Source organism: Tursiops truncatus, chromosome 10, assembly GCF_011762595.2.
Source record: "Tursiops truncatus isolate mTurTru1 chromosome 10, mTurTru1.mat.Y, whole genome shotgun sequence".
Lineage (NCBI taxonomy): Eukaryota > Metazoa > Chordata > Mammalia > Artiodactyla > Delphinidae > Tursiops > Tursiops truncatus.
This window is the reverse complement of record NC_047043.1, coordinates 37,097,286-37,121,310: the sequence shown is the minus strand read 5'-3', so window position 1 is coordinate 37,121,310 and position 24,025 is coordinate 37,097,286. Positions and strand designations below refer to the sequence as shown.

Below are 24,025 nucleotides of genomic sequence, written 5' to 3'. Positions count from 1 at the left end.
TAGGGAATGACTTTGTGTTACAAACGAACCTGGCATAATGATTCACCAAAGGCATCTTTTATGTATTTACATATATTTATTAAATAAATAATACTTGGTACAACATTCAGAAGAGTGTGCAATGCAAACTCTCTGCCTTGATCCCAGGACACTGAGCTCTCCTCCCCATGGGCCACCTTTGTCACCAGTGTCTTGTTTTCTTCCGTATTCTTTGTATATGCAGACATATCCTACAGGTCCTTTTCTGAGAAGAGCACTCCAAATGCACGGCTTTGCACTTTGTACTTTTCACTGAAAAAGATATCTCGGAAATCAGGACAAGTAGAACTGCCTCATTCTTTTTTTAAGGGTTGTATAATCCAGTGATGGATATACCAAAATAAATTAATCTAAAAGGGGTCGTTAGGGAATTCCCTGGCGGTCCAGTGGTTAGGACTTGGCACTTTCATTGCCAGGGCCCGGGTTCAATCCCTGGTGGAGGGACTAAGATCCTGTAATAATAATATAATAATAATAATGATGATGATGATGAAAGGGGTCATTCGTTTTTAACAGTGAACTCCATTCGTCCATTCGTAACCTGATTTAATCCCTAAAGTCCTGTTTTCAGTTGCACTCTGTTATAGGCACGAGATTCTCTCAGGGTGCTTCCATTTCTGTGCAAACAGAGCAGGCATCAGTGCCTACGGACGAACTTGCGCCAAACAGAAGCTCACAGTTTTCACCTCCTAAATCTTTTTTTTTTTCCAACAAAAGGTCTCACATATTTTTTTCTGAGCCAACCTACTAGTGCAGAAACATAGAAACAAAGAGAAAAATAATTTTCCCAATAAAACACATCCAGCTATCCAGATAGTGATGTTTTCAGAGTGATATGGTAAGAAGCAAGTGACTTGATACAGAAAAAATATGCGTGCCATCTCATGTGCGATTCCTTATAGAGCCAGCTTGATTCTTCTCCAACGTCCCTTCTTGGAGTTGTATCTGATTTTATTACCAGTTTTCATCCGAATCCACTGGGGAATGGGACGATTCTGCTTTTGTTTCTTAGCCAGGAATTGCTTGATCCTGAAAGTCTTGTGAGAAGACATGGTGAAGAGCAGAGTCCTCACCTCCTAAATCTTAAAGTTGAATTTCAGACTGCTTCAAGATCCTCAAAGCTTAATCTCCCTCTTTTTTTTTTTGGCCATGCCACGTGGCTTGCAGGATCTTAGTTTCCTGACCAGGAATTGAACCCAGGCCCCACTGCAGTGGAAGTGCAGAGTCCTAACCACTGGACTGCCAGGGAACTCCCCTCAAAGCTTAATCTTCCTAATTTTTAGAATAAGTTTTTCCCTCTCCTAATTTTTACAATAAGCTCCTTTCTCTCTCTCTCCACCTGCTCCTCATTACTGAAGCTGAACAAACTAATGTAGCATTTTTATTTAAGCACCGAGCTTTTGACACCTGCCTCATTCTCTGAGGCTCTGGTGACCACTAGCAGCTTTTAGCCCAGGCAGTCCCCAGCTCTGCCCTCATAACAAGAAAACTTCTCTACAGTCATACTCACTCAGTTAATATATGACTGATTGGTTGGTTGAATGACAGAATCAGGCACTATATACTCAATAAATAGTAGTATTATGATTATATCCTCTATCTGTTTTTTTTTTTTTGGTGCCCCAACTCAAAGAAAGAAGACATGACATCCATGAATATTTTATAATCCTAATCCTAGTTGACCTCTTATTTCACTTCAAATACTCACTTCTCTTAGTTCTGTGACATGACATTCTCCTGCTTTTCTTCCTACCTTCTGAGTTTCCTTTGCTGATGCTTCTTCCTCTACTGGGCCTTTCCCCCAAGTTGGGCTCTTTGTCCTCTTATTTCTCGCTGAGGCATGTCAATGACTCCTGGGACTCCAGAGACAAACACTGTGTTCTGATGAACCCCAGATGGATGTTATCAGCCCATATCCCTCTCTGAGCTCCAGACCCATGAATCCAACTGCCTCCCTGTCATCTCTTCCTGAACTGACTGAGATGAAGCCTCTGCCACCTAGAGGAATGAGAGCTCAAAACAGAAATAAAGGTACTGGGATGTAAGGTTTTGCTGGCACGTGGGGAATCTGTACCGACTCTACTAGCTGTTTCAGATCTCTTCTATGTTTTTCAATTCTTTGATTTTACTAACCCTTCCCAACCACTGACCCACCCCAATTAGCAGATCCTATCTCCTCCCGCTTCACAGAGGCCATTAGACAGCTCCCTCACCTCTGCCACCAAATCTACGATTTCTCCAGCCTTTTCTCCTCCTATTTAGGCCAGTTTCCTACCTGAGCTTTGGCTCGTGTCACTTCCTAGTTCCCCAGGGGTCTTTTGCTAATGAGAGTCCCCCCTCTCCATCCTCTCTTCTTTACCTGCTCTCTACTTGCTGCTTCCTATCAATGTTTACACATGTTCAAAGGTTCCCCAACCTTTTAAAAGCCTTTTCCTTTGACTCCCTATCCAGCTCCTACTACTGCCCTTTACCATTCCCTTCACAGCCAAATTTCATGAAAATTTGTCTGTTTATTCCTACCATCTTTATTTCTACACCCCCCACATCTCAGCCTCCTGCAATTTTTTTTTCTCCCCACAATCTGCTGAAACTATTCTTGACAAAGTCAACACAATGTCTTCCGTATTCTTTAATCCAACGGTCCTCATGTTGCTTTGACTTTTCTGCAGCATCTGCTGCTATTGAGCAGTCCCTTCTCCTTTCCTTGCTCTTTGCCTCACGACACTGTTTCATAAGTGGTTCTGGGTAGCTCACTGGGTAATTGCCAGCCCAGGGACTGTATTTTCTTTCTACCTTCACAAACACCTAGTTACCTCTATCTCACCCTTCGGGTCTCAGCTCAGGGTGCCCTTCCCTCTCTGCACAGACCAGTCCACACGGCTTCCTGTGCTTTGCCTGACTAGCCATTATCACAGATTACAATTAGATGTGTAGGGTCACTCTACACCCCTAGATTTTCCTTTGAGTCATATCTAATTTCCAGGGACTCTGGTGGTGACAGGACATGGGGGAGAGTGGCTTTCTGCTCCTGAATATCACCTGTTATGCTGGCCAAGCTGAAATGTACCGAGAGGTCACAGTCCTCATGAATGCTAGTTTAAAGGGATCTGAATGCTTCCCTTCATCCTCCTCACATATTTAAATTTTTTTCCATATGTTTTTCCAGACTTTGTCCAAAGTGATCATTAGGAATGATTAAAGCAGCAGTCTCTGAGGGTGGCCTGATAGTGGTCACACAGCCTCTTTGTATGAAATTTTCCCTAGCAACCATCGAAGACACAAAAACAGTTATCAGGGCACTCCTATCATCCTGGTTCCTAACTCCACCCCAGAAGGCCTGGTCCAGTTACGGGGGCACAGCACCGGGCCTTGTGTGGAATGTACAAGCTCCCCAGCCACACTCTCCTCAAGTCTGGGAACATTGATCTCATCTAGAGGTCCAGTAGACTCTTGCAGACCTTCAGTGTTGTCTCTGTACATGAGTGCTTTCTGCTTCCCAAAGTCAGAAAAAGACTCCTCTTTCAGATGGGTCCACCCTTCCCTGAGTTGAGACAACAAAAATTTAGTTCACCGAATGGGGGTAAAGGCCATGGAGAAAAGAAAATCCTGTGGACAAAAGCCACCAGTTAATATTCCAAAGTAGCCTCCTGACATAGTACTGCGGATCAGAATAGAGGGAAATAGGGGTTTGGAGGCGATAGATGAATCCAGAAGTGCCTGATGCCCTTAGCAGATAAACAGATATGGCAGAAGGAAAGAAATCGTTTTGCCAGTGAGTAGAAAAAGAAGGGCTGTTTCATCTTCAGCTTTACACAGAGGAATTTCTGGGGAAAAATGGGAACAGTCTGTGATTGCTGAATTACAAAGGGTATGAGTCATTTGTAAATATTAAGAAAAATAAAACGTGCTTATGCCAAAATGTAGCTAGCAAGAAACTTAATAATCACCCACATGTCTCCCCTTAATTATCGAATTAATCTAATTACTTCCTACCATCTTTTGACCCTTCTCTTCCCACACATCCCCACTTATTATTTTTTACCTAAATGACACAACAGTCACCCGAAACAAAAAACCCACAGATAACCAAGAGAAGCCACACGTTTGAGAAAGACTCCTGTTATATTTTCATGTCACTCTATATTAACATACCTCCTTTTTTTAGAATCTCAAACTCTGAGAGGAGAATATAAGATGTAACTGGAAGGCAAAGTGACCTCATGCGTTTCTGGAAATACTGTTGGTTCTCCAAGGGGCGGGAAGCCGACTCCAGAGGCCTCTTGCTTTTTGATAATCCCTCAGGACACAGCAGAACAACAAGCATAAAATGTCTGAATACAGGTGACTAAAACTTGACTCTACCAGGATGGAGTTTGTCCAGCTGCCTCCTCTCTCAATGCCAAAATGCACCTTGAATGCCCCTTTTTGGTTTATTGAGAAAGATCTTAAACAGTTCAATATTTTTTCTTCTTATTGACATCCACACAGTGGAAATCTGGCCTTTGGGGGCCCCTGCAGCTGACTTTCTCCCATGATACGCTCTCTATATCTGCCTTTGTTTTTGAATACTCTGCTTTCTTATTCTCACTTATACTTCTCTTTGGAGAGAGGGCTTTGGAGAAACCAAAATAATTGGACTCCAGGGAGAGCTGAGTTACAGAGCTGAGGTGTAAATGCACTGACAAAATACTTTTTCTCCATATCGTGTTTTTATTTCAAAACCTTGCTTAAAAACTGTTTTCTAATTGAAGTATTCTATTTTTTAATTATTATTATTGCTATTAACAATTACTTATTGAGTACCTAATTAGTGAACATCGTACTAGGCTCTTCAGCTAGGTCCTTTCAGCTGATCGTCTGGCATCCATGAGAAATAGGAACTGCTACACCTATTTCAGAGATTAGAAAACAGAGTGTCAGAAAGAAAGGGCTAGGGACTTTCCTGGTGGCGCAGTGATTAAGAATCTGCCTGTCAGTTCAGGGGACACAGGTTCGAACCCTGGTCCGGGAAGATCCCACATGCCGCAGAGCAACTAAGCCCACGTGCTACAACTACTGAACCTGTGCTCTAGAGCCCGCGAGCCACAACTACCGAAGCCCGCGCGCCTAGAGCCCATGCTCCGCTACACGAGAAGCCACCATACCACAATGAAGAGTAGCCCCCGCTCACCGCAACTAGAGAAAGTCCGCGCACAGTAATGAAGACCCAATGCAGCCAAAAAATAAATAAATTTTTTAAAATTTTGTAAAAAAGAAAAGAAATAAAGGGCAGACAGAGGCAAATAAGCAGAAAGCTAAGGAAACTTAAGGCACAGGGCCCTCTCTTACATGGGCCCCTTTCAAGGTGCGGCACTTAATTCTGAATACATGAGCTCTATTCTTCTCCTTAGGAAGAGATTTCAAAATTGCATAAAGCTTCAGTTCCCACAAAGACTGGATCTGTCCCTGGTGTGGAGCCAGTATGTGAACTCAGAATTATCTGACTTGGAAGTCTACGCTCTTCACAGAGAACTATTGTTGATTATGAAATATGAGTCAGAAAATATAACTTCTGCTCCCTAAATCTGCCGTAACCTCGAACACTCCAATAATCTTAATAGAGCACTCTGTTCAAATACCACTTGAATCACTCCTTTGGAGAATCAGAGACATCTATCAGCAGATACTCACTTACCACCATGTGGCAGGTGGGATAAGAGAGGCCTTGTAAGAGAGTAGTTCAAAGGACTGTCTTTGAAGCTGGCTCCCTGGGTTAGAATCCTGGTTCTCCCACTTTATCCCTACCTGTGTGTGCTTAGGCAAGTTATTTAACCTCTCTGTGCCAGAATTTCCTCTTCTGAAAAATGGGTACAATAACAGTTTCTACCTCATAGGAGTTTGTGTGTGTGTCTGTACATATATTAAGCAAGTTAAAAGGGTTTTTCAAACTGCAGGTCAAGACTCATCAGTTGGTCATGAAATCAACTTAATGGGTTAACTGCATTTTTAAAAAAAAAATGAAATAGAATCAGAATACAATCTAACAGAAGATATCAGAATGCATTGCACACAGTCAGGGTAGGTAATTATTTTCTGAAATCTTTGGCTTCCATTGTGTATGTATAAGTGTGCTGCATTGCTTTGTAAAATGTATTTCTTATGGTGAGTCACCACCCAAAAGGTTTGAAAACCTGAGTGAATACAGGCAAAGCAATTAGAAGTATACGAGGTGGGCTTCCCTGGTGATGTAGTGGTTGAGAATCTGCCTGCCAATGCAGGGGACACTGGTTCAAGCCCTGGTCCGGGAAGATCCCACATGCTGCGGAGCAGCTAAGCCCGTGCGCCACAACTGCTGAGCCTGTGCTCTAGAGCCCGTGAGCCACAACCACTGAGCCCGTGTGCTGCAACTACTGAAGCCCACATACCTAGAGCCTGTGCTCCACAACAAGAGAAGCCACCACAATGAGAAGCCCGCACAGCACAACGAAGAGTAGCCCCTGCTCGCTGCAATTAGAGAAAGCCCACACACAGCAACGAAGACCCAACACAGCCAAAAAAATAAATTAATTAAAAACAAAAAAAGAAGTATACAAGGCTTCAAGGCCTGGGAATAATTCTCTATGCCTCTCAGTTCTGTCATCTGGATCTGAAGCGCCATCCTCTGAGCCATCCTTCCTTTTTCCTGAAAGGTGCACATGTTTACAGCTAAGTAGTTTTATCAGCCTGCTTCCTGTCTGGAGAATTTTGGGGGTACAACTTCTTTCATTTTATCTTCCTTTTGTCCCTTTCAGTTCAAGCTGTCAATGTTTCTGCTAGTATAAAATTCTCAAGAGTCTTGTGGGCCTCCTGTGCATGTCATGGGAATTCACTCCAGTAGACAAGAGGCTCTTCCTCTTACCTTTCCTGAATAATTTCATCTCTATTTTTTTCTTTTGTTGAGATGGCTGATGGGATCTGTGAGTCACACCCTTAATCTCTTCAAAGAGCCTTTTCGGTCTACTACAAAGCTGCTGTGAACATTCATGTATAAGTCTTTGTATGGACGTATGCTTTCACTTCTCTTAGGTAACTATCCTGGAGTGAAATGGCTGAGTCATATGGTGGGTATATGTTTAATTTTTCTTTCTTTAAATTAATTATTTTTTGGCTGCATTGGGTCTTCCTTGCTGTGTGCGGGCTTTCTCTAGGTGAGGCAAGCAGGGGCCACTCTTCCTTGTGGTGTGTGGGCCTCTCATTGCGGTGGCTTCTCTTGTTGCGGAGCATGGGCTATAGAGAGCACGGGCTTCAGTAGTTGCGGTGCGTGGGCTCAGTAGTTGTGGCTTGCAGGCTTGGTAGTTGTGGTGCACGGGCTTAGTTGCTCTGCAGCATGTGGGATCTTCCCCGACCAGGGCTCGAACCCCTGTCCCCTGCATTGGCAGGCCAATTCTTAACCACTGCGCCACCAGGGAAGTCCCTGTTTAACTTCTAAAGAAATCTCTAAACTGTTTTCCAAAGAGGTTGTACATTTTACATTCCCACCAGCATTCCAATTACTTCATATCCTCACCAACATTTAGTATGGACAGGCTTTTTAATTTTAACCATTCTAATGGGGGGATTACCTAATGATTTTAACAGCAGTTCACAATATTTGCTTGAACCAAATTCATTAGAGCTTGCAAAATGCTGATTTATTATTTCTGCATTGATTAGCTGGCATTCTTTAGTAAAACAGACCTTTCTCTCATAAACTGAGATTATGTAGTTACCCTAAATATAGTGCCCATTAGAAAGGAGGTTAAATGTTTAATTCCTTCCCTTTAATTGCCAGTTTTCAAAACAAAGAGTTATTTTAATCCTTACATACCTTTTTTTTTACATACCTTTTTGATTCAAGTAGGTCATTCTTGTTTTCCTATTTTGCAATATGAAAGATATGACTATGAGACTCAAAAGAGCTTAAGGAAATTGCTTAAGATCTCAATCTCAGCCAACAATCAAAAATCCTGATAAGAGTTTGCTTCTAAAATAAAAGTCTTGGTTGCCAAGGTACTTTGAAGACTCGTCACAGTATGCCTGTACTGGGCGCCTGCTTCCTAGTAACGTGCTCAGATTTACTGAGAAACATCTCATCTCCCCGCCATTAACTCCTTCCCTGACAGCAGGGTCATTACCCTGAGTGTCTCACAGGCTGTTGTGCTGCCCTTCCCAGCACCTGCTGGCGTGAGGCAGAAGCTGAACACTGCGGCGCAACAGGCCTGGAATACTTTCCTTTGCCAGGAAAGACCCTTCACTGACTTCTGTCTGAGCAGGCTGCTTTTCTTTCAGAAATTAGAATTAATTAGGGCTGACCTCCTGGGCTCTTTTCCGAGCAAGGATGGGGCAGAAAGTAGCAAGTGGCAGAAAAGCCAGGAACCTGAAAGTGGGTTTAGATGGTGGAGTCAGTAAGGGACACAGAAGTTAAGGGGTAGATGGAGTGATTGACATTCAGCTGGAAGGCTCTGGAACAGAGGTAGCAGTTGCTAAAATGTTCAAATACATCTGTGTTCTTCCATAAATAGCTGCTGCTCTGTGAACTCCCCACCCATACCCCAGTGCCTGTCTTCTTCCCACCTTGGCACCCAGTCTCTTCTCTCATAACCCTCCCATGACTGTTTTGATTAGCTAGGGTCCAGGCTGAACTAAGGTTAAATATTTTGAAATAACTGCCCTGGGTGTGGACACAAAATGGATTGGAATTCTCACTGGTGTGACCTGGCACCTATACTCTAACTTGAACACGAACATGGTGTTGTCAACCACTGTTGAGACAGCCTAGATGCTGCCTACCCTTGGGGTCATGCACTCGTGGGTACTGGGTTGTGAGGTCACATGTATTTCTTACTCTTGGGATCAAAAGTTTGAAAAACCCAAACTAGGGCATACCAGGCAAAGGAGGCTGAATGCAGAGGTACACAGCTTGGTTTCTGGAAAGGAAAGACAAGATGACTAGGCGGTAGGCCAGGCCGGAATGAAGGCTGTGCGACTCACGGTCAATCAAGCGTGGCCGGGAAGCAGTGAGAGTCAGATGTGGGGCACAGGATGGGAAGATAGTGAATTGGAGGTCTGAAGTACATTAGGGATAAAAGAAGGAAGCATGTGTATTGGATGTATGGTTCAGGCATGAAGGAATAATCACCCCACCAAAGATAAAGCAAAGAACTTAAGTCCTGAAAGTAGAGGAGGTTCCTCATGGACAGACACATACAGGGAGCCAGGAAGAGACTAGGAAGGAATTCTAAGGGCTCCCTGCATTAGTAGGCAGTGGAGAAAGAAGCACTCTGAAGGGCACTGAGAAGGAGGAGCCAGAGAGCTGGGAACTTGCAAAACTGGGAGGAGACAGAAATGCAAGAGTAAGGGCTTAACAGGTTGAAATATAATAGGTCAAGTAAAATAAAGGCCTCCAGATCCCTGGGGTGCCTCAGAAGTAGAATGGGCCTATGGTTAGTATCCTGACTGCAGGGGCAAGCCTTGCTTGGTAATTCTGAACTCTAGGATCTTGGGCAAGTGACTTAAATTCTTGTGACTCAGTTTTTTAATCTATAAAATGGAGATAATAGTAGGAATTCCCTGGCAGTCCAGTGGTTAGGACTCGATGCTTTCACTGCCTTGGGCCGGATTCAATCCCTGGTCAGGGAACTGAGATCCCTCAAGCCATGCGGTGCGGCCAAGAAAAAAAAAAGAAAACATAAAACAGATAAAATAAGAACATCTACCTCAGAGAGTTTCAAAAATTAGATGAGAGAGAGAGAGAGAGAGACTCTCTGAACCGGGTTTAAAATGTTATTCATGCAACATATAAGCATATGCTAAATTATGATAACTATGGTACCAGCTACCTAAAATTTTTTATACTTTCTGGGCTTGAGTTTCCTTGCATTGGTGTATAAACTCTAGAAACACAAGAAAGAGGAAAGAAAGAAAGACAGCCATGAAGGAGCTGAATAAAGACAAATCTCTTTCTAATCACAGAATCAAGCACATATTAAATGGGGAATTCCCTGGCGGTCCAGTGGTTAGGACTCGGCGCTTCCACTGCTGTGGCCCAAGTTCAATCCCTGGTCAGGGAACTAAGATCCCACAAGCTGTGCAGTGTGGCAAAAAAAAAAAAAAAAAAAGCACACATTAGAAATTGTGACATTGGTACCTCCACTCTGCCCTCTTCAGTTGCTTTTTGTGGTTGTTTTTGAGACTAAACTTGCTTCCCTGTATTTGTGACTTTCAGAGCACAAGCCAGGGTCACCAAAATAAAGATTTCTCACCCACTAGCTGCACAAGCAATACTTTTATTCTGGCCTGGATCCTTTTCCCGACTTCTTTGTGGGCCCGAGAACCAAATAAGGTAATACACTGAGGCAGGCATGGAAGTTCAGGCGCCACCGAGGGGGGAAGAGGGTGGAGCTGAAATCAGAAAAGGAGGCTCAGGAACTGAGCTGACTCAGGAGGCCGGGCGCAGCGAGGAAGGACCACTGTTCACGTGACACTTTGTTCCTTAGGGTTCCCGGAGGAACGTGGGGAGCTGAAAAAAAACACACACACCCAGAGACATCAAAGGCAGTCTTTCCAAATGGCTAAAATTTCTGAGCATTACTGCTTTCCACTCAAGTTATCACCAGGCTTCAGAGCCAGACTTGGGGTTTGAATCCAATCTCCATCCCTTACAAGCTGTGTGACCTCGGGCAACTTACTAAACCTCTCTGTATCCCAGTTTCCACTTACTTTAAATGCTATAATAGGGCTTCCCTGGTGGCGCAGTGGTTAAGCATCCACCTGCCAATGCAGGGGACACAGGTTCGATCCCTGGTCTGGGAAGATCCCACATGCCACGGAGCAACTAAGCCCGTGCGCCACAACTACTGAGCCTGTGCTCTAGAGCCCATGAGCCATAATTACCGAGCCAGCGTGCAGCAACTACCGAAGCCTGCATGCATAGAGCCCATGCTCAGCAACAGGAGAAGCCACTGCAATGGTAAAGCCCACCTGCCGCAACAAAGAGTAGCCCCCGCTCGCTGCAACCAGAGAAAGCCCACGTGCAGCAATGAAGACCCAATGCAGGCAAAAATAAATAAATAAAATTTAAAAATTTGTAATAAATAAATGGTACAATAGGGAAATTCCCTGGCGGTCCAGTGGTTAAGACTCACGCTTCCACTGCGGGGGGTGCGGGTTTGATCCCTGGTCAGGGCACAACCCTCATGCCACACGGTGCGGCCAAAAAAAAAAAAAATCTAAATGCTACAATTACATTTTATAAATCCGGTAAATTCCAGAGAAAACTACAGAGTGAAAATTATTGCGTGTGCTGTCGGGGGAGCTGCTGCTGCATGTGGAGAAAGGTATTTGGTGGGGGAGCGGGCAGTGCCAGGGGAATAGAATTACTCACATGCTCTCAGCTAACTCACAAACTTCAGTTGTCATGTGACATATCCCCAGACTAGGAGAAATTAGATAATCAACTGATGAGTATTGGAAAGTAATTATGGACCAATTTAAAATGAAAGTTTTAAACCCAAGTTATTTTGGCTCTTCAGTAAAAAGAACTTTCATTAATTTTCATTAAATGTAATTATAAAATATTAGACCATACAGAGAAACAAATAGCCAAAAAAAGAGGAATCTTCATCTTACCACCTAGAGGTAAATGCTATTATTCTGGTATATAAGCTTTCCTACTATTTCTCTGAGTCTATATGTGTGTGTGTGTGTGTGTGTGTGTGTGTGTGCGCGTGCGCACGCACGTGTGTGTGTGTGTATGTATATAGGGCATATGCACACACGTATAATACTTACATATTTGAAAAATAAATCATACCTGCATTGTTCTGTAACCTGCGTGGGTTTCTGTGGGGGTTATTTGGTGGTGGTTGTGCGGGGAGAGTGTTAAGAATAGTTGTGAATCCTCTTAAAGTCCACTATGTGGCCACCAGCCTTCTCAGTTTCCTTACACACATAATTCCTCTTTGCTGATTCAGTGTTTCCCAACCTTTTTGATTCTGTAACACACTTTAAGAGGACTAAACTTTCCCAGGACACAGCATGGTGAATGAAAGGAAGTATAACCTGAATAGAGCCATAAACTATAACCTGAAATGAACAGGTTATAGTTCATAAATGAACACATTATAACCTCATTTGCTGGCCCTGCCCCTTAAAGTTTAAAACAAAAACAAACAATGAAAGCTCATGAAGCAAGCTACAGAATTTTATCTGGAGAATAAAGCTTTATCTGGGTGTATTTGTAATTTAAATTCTGAAATATGTGGCAAGCAATCAGCAGCAATCTAGACATCCTAGGGAATGTACATCAACTATACTTCAATAAAAATAATAAAAATAAAATAAAGTAAGGGACTTCCCTGGTGGCACAGTGGTTAAGACTCCGCGCTCCCAATGCAGGGGGACCGGGTTCGATCCCTGGTCAGGGAACTAGAGGCACATGCATGCCGCAACTAAGAGTTCGCATGCCACAATTAAGGAGCTGGTGAGCCGCAACTAAGGAGCCTGCAAGCTGCAACTAAGGAGCCCCCATGCTGCAACTAAGACCCAATGCAACCAAATAATAAATAAATATTTTTTTTAAAATGAAAAACAAAATAAAATAAAGTAAAAGACATGCTAGGGAAGGCTGAAAAGAGACCAGGAGCAGGGGGTGCAATTCTGGGGTTCCCTACCTTCCAACCTCCCTTTGCTCTAAGATCAATGCTGGAAAGATTATGGCAGAGCCTCTGGGCAAGTGTGGGGAGGGCTGGGAATGAGAGCTTTACACTCATTTTTGATGAACATTTATCATCTTTTATGTGTCAGGCTGGCTTCAGGCTTGTGACAGGAAGGGATCTTGTGGCTGAGAAGAGGTTTAGGAAGAAGCTGGGAGCCAGCCTGTCTCTTCCAAGTTACATGAATATAAATGTTCTGTAAATGTTCTATAAAATGCTACACTATTTTGATATCATCAACCGCATAATTATTCTTTTTCTTTCTCGTCTTGCTCTCCTCTTGTGGATTCTCTCCTTTTCTTTTCCTTTTCTTTTTTTGACCTTTTTTAAAGTTTTTTTGATGTGGACCACTTTTTAAAAACTAAATTTATTTATTATTTATTTTTGGCTGCATTGGGTCTTGCTGCGTGCAGGCTTTCTCTAGTCGAGGCGAGCGGGGACTACTCTTCATTGTGGTGCACCATCTTCTCATTGCAGTGGCTTCTTTTGTTGCGGAGCATGGGCTCTAGGCATGTGGGCTTCAGTAGTTGCAGCACGTAGGATCAGTAGTTGGGGCTTGCGTGCTCTAGGGCGCAGGATCAGTAGTTGTGGCGCACAGGGCCTAGTTGCTCCATGGCATGTGGAATCCTCCGGGACCAGGGCTCGAACCCGTGTCTCCTGCATTGGCAGGCAGACTCTCAACCACTGCACCAACAGGGAAACCCCACCTGCACTTTTGAACACAGAGCTACAAATGTAGGCGTTCCCACAATCCCCGTAGGTTTGATATTCACCAGAATGACTCACAGAACTCAAGAAACCACTATACCTGCTGTTCCATTTTTATCATAAAGGATACAGATCAGGAACAGCCAAATAGACAGATGCACTGGGCAAGGTATGGGAGGGTCCCCGACACAGTACTTCTGTGCCTTCTCCTCGTAGAATCAGGGTGCATCACCCCTCCAGCATATCAATGTTTTCACCAACCAGGAAGCTCCACTGAGCTTCAGTCCATGGTGTTTAATGCGAGTGTCATTGCATAGGCTAGATTGATTAAATCAATGGCTCCATGATTGAATTCAATCTCCAGCTCCTCTCCTCTCTCCAGAGATTGGGCTGGCTCAAAGCCCCAACCCTCTAATCATGTGGTTGCTCAGGAAATTCCAAGGGTTTTAGAAGCTCAGTGCCAGGAACCTGGGACAAAGACCAGACAAATTATTTTTCACACAACAGTTGCCTTTTCACTTTCTTAAAGAGCACTCTCTTAATGCTCTTTATTGCACAAACATTTTTAATTTTGATAAAGTTCAACTTTACTTTTTCTTTTGTTGCTTGTGCTTTTGGTGCCATATCTAGGAATCCATTGTCAAATCCAAGGTCATGAAGATTTGCCCCTATGTTTCACTGTAAGAGTTTTATGGTTTTAGATCTAATACTTCGGTGGTTGATGCATTTGCAGTTAATTTTTGTATATGGTATGAGGTAGGGGTTCAACTTCACTTTGTTTTTCATGTGGATATCAGTTGTCACAACACCATTTGTTTTGAAGAGACTATTCTTTCCCCATTGAAAAGTCTTGGCCTGTGGCCCTTGTCAAAAATCAATTGATTATAGATGTATGAGTTTATTTCTGGACTCTCAATTCTATTCCAATCGTCTATATGTCTATCGTTATGCTAGTACCACAATGTATTGATTACTATAACTTTGTAGTAAGTTTTGAAATTGGGAAGTGTGAGTCCTCCAAATTTTTTGTTATTTCTCAATATTAATTTTGGCTTTTCCACTTCTGCATAAAGTCTCTTGGAATTTTGGTAGGGATTGCACTGAATCTGTAGATTGCTTTGTGTACTACTGCATATCTTAACGATATTAAGTCTTCTAATCCATGAATAGGGGATATCTTTCTTGTTACAATTTTAAGTCTGCTATGATACACCTTTGAAGTATTTCAGGGAATTAACTGTACTGAATGTACAAAAGTTGCTTGATACATTTAAAGGAATGAAATCAGTCAAGTGTGTAAATAAAGTTAATTGTTTAGGGAAATTCTGCTTAACTTCTGATTCTATTAAAGATTTATCTAAGGACAGTGGGAATTATTATTTTTAGAAATTTATTTTTAATTTATTTATTACTTTTGGCTGTGTTGGGTCTTCGTTGCTGTGCTGCGGGCTTTCTCTAGTTGCGGCAAGTGGGGGGCTACTCTTCGTTGTGGTCCCCAGGCTTCTTATTGCGGTGGCTTCTCTTGCAGAGCACGGGTTCTAGACACGCGGGCTTCAGTAGTTGTGGCGCACGGGCTTAGTTGCTTGCTCCACGGCATGTGGGATCTTCCCGGACCCAGGCTCGAACCCATGTCCCCTGCATTGGCAGGCGGATTCTTAACCACTGCGCCACCAGGGAAGCCCGGAATTATTGATCTTATTTAAAAATTAGGTTCTTAGAAAATAAAATAACAATGATTGGAAATTTACCTTAACCTTACAGAAAGAATTGGATTTCAGAATTTGAAACTTTGATAAATTTAATATTAATCAAAACACTAGAATCAATCATTATTCCTTTCCAGGCACAAGAACACTACTCAGAAAATAAAAAGTCCAGGGAGGGAATTCCCTGGTGGTCCAGTGATTAGGACTCCGTGCTTCCAGTGCAGGGTGCACTGGTTTGATCCCTGGCTGGAGAACTAAGATCCCGCAAACTGCTCAGCACAGCTAAAAAAAGAAAAGAAAAGAAAAGAAAAGAAAGGAAAAGAAAAGAAAAGAAATCACACATAAGAACATCTCTTACTCATAAGTATACCTCCTAAAGATTCCTAACCACCGTTAGATATTCCCCCAATATCCCACCTCTCAGAAGTGATGAATGTTAACTTTTGGAGGGGGGGAAAATCTCCTGAGTGCACATACTTCTAACATACCATTATAGCAGCTCTCTGAGCCTTCCAGAGAGAAATATAATAAGTACCCAATTAATGTTTATTGACTGAATGAAAGTGATTGATTCAGCTTTGCTTCACTGAAAGCACTTAGTAGGCACTTTGTAAACACTTGTTGATATACGAATAAATAGACGTATAACATGGACATTTTACATATTAATGAAATTTCAAAATTATTCCTCACTTTGTGCTTCAACCACACTGGCGTATTTTTTTTTTTAATTCCTCTAACTTACTACAGGAACTTTACATATTCTGTACCCTCTTCCAGGAACATTCTCTCACTGCTCTCACAAACTTTGCCAGATATCTCCGGCTTCTGCTAAATCATCACTTCCTCCAGGAAGCCTTCTTTGGTTTACCTAATCAGGCCAATCTTTCCTATGACATGTTCTTAAGACACCATTTCCCTTTTCAGACCATTTTCTACATAAATAATTTCACAACCACTTGTGAGATTCTTTTTTCTAATTCCCCTCTATGTTGGAACTTAGCCCCATGATGGTAGCCTGAGACTCTGTTTTGGCTTACTACTTTTTCCTCCAAATCCATCTCAGTGTTTGGACAATAGAAGGCACCTAACAAATACTTCTTGACTGAATGAATGATTGTTAAATATGTGATATGATCTAAAAAACTGTTTCGGGGAATAATATAAAAATACCTAAAAGGTGGCACCTCAAAGGATCAAGGCAATTAGGCTTAAAAAAAAAAACTTTAAGGGCTTCCCTGGTGGCACAGAGGTTAAGAATCCACTTGCCAATGCAGGGGACACAGGTTCCAGCCCTGGTCTGGGAAGATCCCACATGCTGCAGAGCAACTAAGCCCGTAAGCCACAACTACTGAGCCTGTGCTCTAGAGCCCGCAAGCCACAACTGCTGAAGCCTATGCGCCTAGAGCCTGTGCTCCACAACAAGAGAAGCCATTGCAATGAGAAGCCCGCGCACTGCAACGAAGAGTAGTCCCTGCTCGCTGCAACTAGAGAAGGCCCGCATGCAGCAACGAAGACCCAACACAGCCAAAAATAAAATAAATTTTAAAAAATAAATAAATTAAAAACAAAAACAAAAACTTTAAACTATGTGATTTGCAGAAACACTATTTTCACATAGTTGTCCCGGATATTGAATTAAAACGAGTTTTTAAATGATTATTTGTTGGAATTGTGTGAGGTTATTTTCCATTTGTCCCTGTAGATCAACACTGTCCAACAGATATGTGAGCCACACATGTAATTTTAAGTGCTCTAGTAGCCACAGTCAAAAAGTACAAAGAGGGCTTCCCTGGTGGTGCAGTGGTTGAGAGTCCGCATGCCGATCGATGCAGAGGACACAGGTTCGTGCCCCGGTCCGGGAAGATCCCACATGCTGCGGAGTGGCTAGGCCCGTGAGCCATGGCCGCTGAGCCTGCGCGTCCGGAGCCTGTGCTCCGCAATGGGAGAGGACACAACAGTGAGAGGCCCGCCTACCGCAAAAAAAAAAAAAAAATTCATCTGTTTCTTTATATATCTTTTTTTTTTTTCAGCTGCACCGCTTGGCTTGTGGGGTTTTATTTCCCCAACCAGGGATTGAACCCAGGCCCTTGGCAGTGACAGCGCAGAGTCCTAACAGATGAATTTAACTGTAATAATATAGTTTATTTAACCCAGTACATAAAAAATAATTTCGACATGTAATCAATATAAACATTACATTCTTTTTTAATACCAAATGTTTGAAATCCAGCATGTATTTTACATTTACAATACATCTCAATTTGGACTCAAATAACCACATGAGCCTAGTGGTGGTTGTATTGGACAATACAACCCTAGATCAATTCCCAGTCTTTGCCTTCCTCTGTGCCCTGGGAGGCTGACTTGGGCTTGCATCACCCAGCTCTCTTGCCCTCAGTTTTCCAGATAGCTTTGGGCAATAGAAGGCACCATCAAAAGATGGGACTATAGGAAGAGAAAGTAGTCCAGTTATTTCATCTCTGGTCACCCCCAACCCCTGCCCGAACTGGGCTGCCACGTTTCCTCTACCTAAGGCCATTATGGCCTCTCTTCATAGCTACAGCATTTGTCTGGTTCTGGTAACCCTGCTCCCTTCCATGACCCATTCAGCCTAAGAGCTGCCTCTGGGAGTTCCTCCCTCCTCTGTGGGTTTCCTTAACCCTGCCCATAATTCTATAAATAATTACCTCTTCAGTTAACCGTTTGTTGAGTATGTCATCTGCTTCCTACGAGGACACTGACTGAACCAAGTAGTTAAAAAACTATAGGTCTACACTTTTATTAGATTTTCCTTCATGGATACTGGAAGTCAATCACAATACTGAATGTTTTAATTCTTATACATAGATGTCAATGCCTGGCCATCAGTAATTCTTTTTTCTTAAAAAAAAAAAGCACTCAGGACTTCCCTGGCAGTCCAGTGGTTAAGACACTACGCTTCCAATGCAGGGGGCCCGGGTTTGATCCCCGGTTGGGGAACTAAGATCCCACATGCTACATGCTATGCAGTGTGTCCAAAAAAAAGAAAAAAGAAAAAAGAAAAAAATACAAATCTCGGGGCTTCCCTGGTGGGGCAGTGGTTGACAGTCCGCCTGCCGAAGCAGGGGACACGGGTTCATGCCCCGGTCCGAGAAGATCCCACATGCCGCAGAGCGGCTAGGCCCGTGAGCCATGGCTGCTAAGCCTGCGCGTCTGGAGCCTGTGCTCCGCGACGGGAGAGGCCACAACAGTGAAAGGCCCACGTATTGCAAAAAAAAAAAAAAAACAAATCTGGGAATTCCTTGGCAGTCCGGTGGTTAGGACTTTGCACTTTCACTGCTGAGGTCAGGGGTTCCATCCCTGATCACGTGAACTAGGATCCCGCAAGCTGCACGGCAAAGCCAAAAATTAAAAAAGCACTTAACCTACTGTATAGCACAGGGAACTATACTCAATATTATGTTTTTTTTTAAATTTTTATTTATTTATTTATTCATTTATTTATTTTCGGCTGCATTGGGTCTTCCTTGCTGCGCGGGCTGTCTCTAGTTGTGGCGAGCAGGGGCTACTCTTAACTGCGGTGCGTGGGCTTCTCATTGCGGTGGCTTCTCTTGTTGCAGAGCACGGGCTCTAGGCGTGTGGGCTTCAGTAGTTGAGGCATGTGGGCTCAGTAGTTATGGCACACGGGCTTAGCTGCTCCATGGCATGTGGGATCTTCCTGGACCAGGGCTGGAACCTGTGTCTCCTGCATGGGCAGGCAGATTCTTAACCACTGCACCACCAGGGAAGTCCTAGATTTTTTTGTTTTTGGCCATACCGCACACCATGTGGGATCTTAGTTTCCCAACCAGGGATGGAACCCACACCCCCTGCAGTGGAAGGGAGGAGTTTTTTTTTTTTTTTTTAATTTATTTATTGTTTTGGCTGCATTGGGTCTTTGTTGTTGCGCATGAGCTTTCTCTAGTTGCAGTGAGGGGGGGCTATTCTTCATTGCAGTGCGCGGGCTTCTCATTGTGGTGGCTTCTCTTGTTGCAGAGCATGAGCTCTAGGTGCATGGGCTTCAGTAGTTGCGGCATGCAGGCTCAGTAGTTGTGGCTCACGGGCTTAGTTGCTCCGCGGTATGTGGCATCTTCCTGCACCAGGGATCGAACCCATGTCCCCTGCATTGGCAGGTGTATTCTCAACCACTGCGCCAGCAGGGAAGCCCTGGAAGGGAGGAGTCTTAACCACTGGATTGCCAGGGAAGTCCTAGAATTTTTAATTTTATTTTTTGGCCGCGCCACACAGCTTGCCGGAGATCCCTGACCAGGGATTGAACCCAGGCCATGGCTGTGAAAGTGCCAAGTCCTAACCACTGGACCACCAGGGAATTCCTTTTACTCAATATTTTTAAATAAACTATAAAGAAAAAGAATCTGGGGGGACTTCCCTGGTGGTCCAGTAGTTAAGTATCCACCTTCCAATGAAGGGGACTTGGGTTCCAATGAAGGGCCCTGGTCAGGGAAATAAGATCCCATATGCTGCAGGGCAACTAAGCCCGCGTGACACAGCTACTGAGCTCGCGTGCCTCAACTAGAGAGCCCACGTGCAGCAAACTACAGAGCCCACGCTCTCTGGAGCCCCTGCACCACAATTATAGAGCCCACTCGCCCTGGAGCCCGCGTGCCAGAACTAGAGAGAGAAAACCCGCAAGCCACAACTAAGACCAACGCAGACAAGGAAAAAAAAGAATCTGGAAAAGAATATATGTATACCTACATACATATATATATATATATATATAAACGAATCACTGTACGGTACACCTGAAAGTAACACCACACTGTAAATCAACTATACTTCAATTTTTTTTTAATTAAGAAGAAGCACTTAGGGGCTTCCCCAGTGGCACAGTGGTTAAGAATCCGCCTGCCATTGCAGGGGACACAGGTTCGATCCCTGGTCCAAGAAGATCCCACATGCCGCGGAGCAACTAAGCCCGTGCACCACAACTACTGAGCCTGCGCTCTAGAGCCCGCGAGCCACAACTACTGAGCCCATGCACCACAACTACTGAAGCCTGGATGCCTAGAGCCCATACTCCGTAACAAGAGAAGCCACTGCAATGAGAAGCCCACGCACCACAATGAAGAGTAGGCCCCGCTCACCACAACTAGGAAAGCCCGCACACAGCAACAAAGACCCAACGCAGCCAAAAATAACTAAATAAAATAAATAAATTTTTTAAAAAAAGAAAAAAAGAAAAAGCACTTAACAAATTGGTAACAGGTGAATTTTAGAAATGGACAATAACTTAGAGCCATGGTTCTTGACTTGAGGTAGTGAGATGTCAGAGTAATTTCTGTATTTGGAATCCTTCTGTTCATAAGTGACAGGAAAAAAAACCAACTCAAAGTGGCTTAGGCAAATCAGAGGAAGAGGTAGGGGACATGTATGTTCAAACAACTGGGAATCTCAAAAGTGGAATTGGGTCAGGGCTTCTTAAACAAGAGTTTTAGAGCTCGTTATTCCCCATCTGTCAGCTCTCCCTCTCTTTAGGTTGGGTCCATTGCAGGCTGCTTCCTCCCTACTAGAAGGAGGATGGCTGGCAAGTTCAGGACCCCACTAGTCGGAGGAAAGGAACACACCTCTCTCTGGCTGGCCTAGCAGCAGTGCTGGCAAGATAGCTACTGGTTCATGGAATTAATACTGTACATCAATAATTACTGCTGCTCTTATAAATTTATATGGACATTTTTGGCAGTGTACAACTTACAGAGTCTTAAATTGGCAGGGTTTCTGTAAAAAAGATAATAGATTATGGCTATAATGCAGCTAATACAGAACCTGATGATAAAAAGTTAGCCCCAGGGCTTCCCTGGTGGCGCAGTGGTTGAGAGTCTGCCTGCCGATGCAGGGGACACGGGTTCGTGTCCCGGTCCGGGAAGATCCCACATGCCGCGGAGCGGTTGGGCCCGTGAGCCATGGCCGCTGAGCCTGCACGTCCGGAGCCTGTGCTCCTTAATGGGAGAGGCCACAACATTGAGAGGCCCATGTACCGCAAAAAAAAAAAAAAAAAAAAAAAGTTAGCCCCAGGAAGTTATCCTTAGAGTTCAAATTTGCAATCACTTTAACCAGAAGCCCTAGCACAATTTTATGGCTTGTAAAAAATATGGAAAATAAAAATTGTTAAAATCTTACATTCTACACTTAGATTGTGGCTATTTAAAATTCTAAAATTACTGAAATTTCTAAAGTTACAAGTCCCATTAGCTGACAGGTCTGATTGGATTAGTCATCCATTCCTGAACTAATGGGGGTGGGGCGGGCCACTAAGAACCAGGATGATTTAACTAGGGATGCTCATGTCTCTATCCCTAAAAAAGTGGGGTGTAGGACCCAACCACACCTAAATCAATAACGTGGTCTACTGTGAGAATGGTAGTTCCTCAGAGAAAATCAAAGGATGTTTGTTTACTACCACATATGATCCCCATTCTTTGTCTAAGAAATTCTGCTATGTCCCGTTGAAGCTTCCTATGGTTCTAGGGTCTAGACAAGAGTGGTTGATGGTCGAATAAATTTAAAGGAACATTAAAATATTCCATAATTTAAATGGATAGTTACTTGGCTGCAGTTACTAGAAGATAGAAAGTGTGTGTGGATGGCCAGAGGAGGTTCAAAACGTATTTGAGAATACAGTTGGAGGGATTAAGAGTGCTCCATTGAGGACTGCCCTGGTGGCACAGTGGTTAAGAAACCGCCTGCCAATGCAGGGTTCGATCCCTGGTCTGGGAAGATCCCACATGCCGCAGAGCAACTAAGCCTGTGCACCACGACTACTGAGCCTGCGCCCTAGAGCCCAAGAGCCACAACTACTGAGCCCGTGTGCCACAACTACTGAGCCCACACACTGCAACTACTGAAGCCCACGCACCTAGAGCCCGTGCTCTGCAACAAAAGAAGCCACCACAATGCGAAGCCCGCGCACAGCAACAAAGAGCAGCCCCTGCTCGCTGCAACTAGAGAAAGCCCGCGTACAGCAACAAAGATGCGACACAGCCAAAAATAAAATATAATGAGTTAAAAAAAAAGAGTGCTCCATTGAAAGATGCATGCTAGACTAGCATTATATGCACAAACAACAACAAAAATAGGAAAAGTGGTGGGAAAGAATGGGATACTTTGGGATACTAAAGAATGAGATGTGAAAAGAACACAGAATTTTTTTGAGCAAATATTGTGCCAGCTTATTTACATAATTTCTTTTAATTAATTAAATAATTAAACAAATAAGTTTTGATCACCTGCTGTGTGTCAGGCTTGTTTCCAGGCCCTGGGGATGCAGGTGTGACCGCAATAGACCAAAGTTGAAGTTCCTGTGAGGGTAGACAGCACATAACAACCCTGCATTGATGTAATTATCCCATTTTACAAAGAAGAAAGTAATCTTGAGAGAGGGTAAGGGACTCTTCTCCAGACACTTTAGCAGTAAGTAACAGCAGTACTGTGGTCCAAATCTAGGACTGTCTGACTTCAAAAAGGCTTCGCTTTGATAGAAGGAAATAAAAAGAGGAGAAAAACTTACAGAGCAGGAGGGGAGCAAATCAAAGCAAATATAAGTGAGCCAGAAGAGAAAAACAATTACAGAAGGAAAGAAAAGTAAGAAGAGAAACAGAAAGGTTTTGCTAGAATCCCTCACCTGGGAAACACCCCAGGGTAAGGCCAGCTCAGAGCCTGGCTCAACAACTGCAGTTCCCATTCCCCCTCTTTCCTTGGGAGTATGAAATCCCCATTTTACAGGTGTGAAAACTAAGGCTCAGAGGCATTAAATCTTTGTATTTTTCCCCCACTATGGATAAATCGTTTACAGGCACAATAAGAGAATATCTGGGAGAAACAAAACAAGTAAATAATTGGTATATCTTTCAGCTAATGGTGGAAAAATACAAGTTATCGTTTCTCTTGAGAGCAGATTTAAATAAGTTTTAGCAATAAGTCAGACTTCACAGAAAGAGGGTAGGGAACACCAGCAAAACTGAACTCACTGTTCCGGCGAAGGAGATTTTGGTGATTTTTCTGACACCATCGCGGTATTTCTCTCCCAACAGTTAATCTTGTGGCTCGGTTTTTTTTAGGTGAAGTGGGAAACAGAGGAAGGTGTGAGCGACCCATGGACCCCACCCCTGCCCCCGGTGCGGGGTTGGGGGGCTGAATTTAAATTCAATCTTCTTCAGGAACTTCCTTGTACTTCTACTTGCTAAAGGTGACAGTTTCCGCATGGCCTGACCGGTCTCATTTGCGTTTGCGTTTCTATTAAACATTTCAGGAGTCCAGGATGATGCCCCATCGTCTCCGCCAAATCCTGCAGTTTGGGTGAGGGGTGGGAAACCAGCCAGAGTTCGGCGGACTTTCCAGGTTTGGGCTTTTCCCTAAGTGTGGGACCCCGGTGGGCACAATCTGGTGACAGCTCGCTCACAAACAGCTCCTTGACCTTGGGAGCAATTTCGAAGCACGTTTGTAAACGTGACGATCTTAGTTCCAGCCTCACCGCTCACGAGGATGAAGTAATCAGTGAATTCATCTAATACTTTAAACTTATTAGAAGCAAAACGCTCTATCAGTGTTTGGGAGTGACGGCGGAGGTGTTATTAAACTCCAGCCTATTTGGATGTGAGGGACAGGGGACTGAGAATAACTCAGAGGTCAGCAGCTGGGGAATTACACCCGAGGGAAGCTCCGGGCCTGAGACAACCTGAGCCCGACGCTGCTACCCTCCACAGACAAGGCGGTACAACCAGAGCGCGCTCCCAGCAACGCTGTTCTCGCTGAGTTTGTAGCCATTACGTCACAGCCTCCTCCGCCCCTCATTGGGCGAGCCCGTCCAGTCATGTGACTACA

General features: G+C 43.8%; 1 protein-coding gene across 2 annotated transcripts; it reads right to left on the bottom strand.

Moving 5' to 3' along the window:
* Positions 1-76: 76 nt before the first annotated feature.
* LOC109552491 (large ribosomal subunit protein eL39-like) lies at positions 77-23,944 on the bottom strand. Of its 2 annotated transcripts, XM_073810806.1 has the most exons (6): positions 23,173-23,944; positions 22,432-22,503; positions 13,558-15,445; positions 11,420-11,470; positions 7,881-10,555; positions 77-4,928 (listed from the first exon to the last, which is right to left on the bottom strand). In XM_073810806.1, the coding sequence occupies exon 6, from the start codon at positions 1,089-1,091 to the stop codon at positions 936-938; it is 156 nt and encodes a 51-aa protein (XP_073666907.1). In that variant the 5' UTR covers positions 1,092-4,928; positions 7,881-10,555; positions 11,420-11,470; positions 13,558-15,445; positions 22,432-22,503; positions 23,173-23,944; the 3' UTR covers positions 77-935. The 2 variants fall into 2 exon arrangements, 1 of the variants encoding a protein (XP_073666907.1); XR_002179301.3 differs by lacking the exon at positions 13,558-15,445 and having other exon boundaries at positions 1,093-4,928.
* Between the last annotated feature and the right edge of the window lie 81 nt (positions 23,945-24,025).

What these genes read in the sequence shown, in the direction of transcription:
- LOC109552491 (XM_073810806.1), bottom strand. Translation starts at nt 1,091, where the DNA reads ATGTCTTCTCACAAGACTTTCAGGATCAAGCAATTCCTGGCTAAGAAA.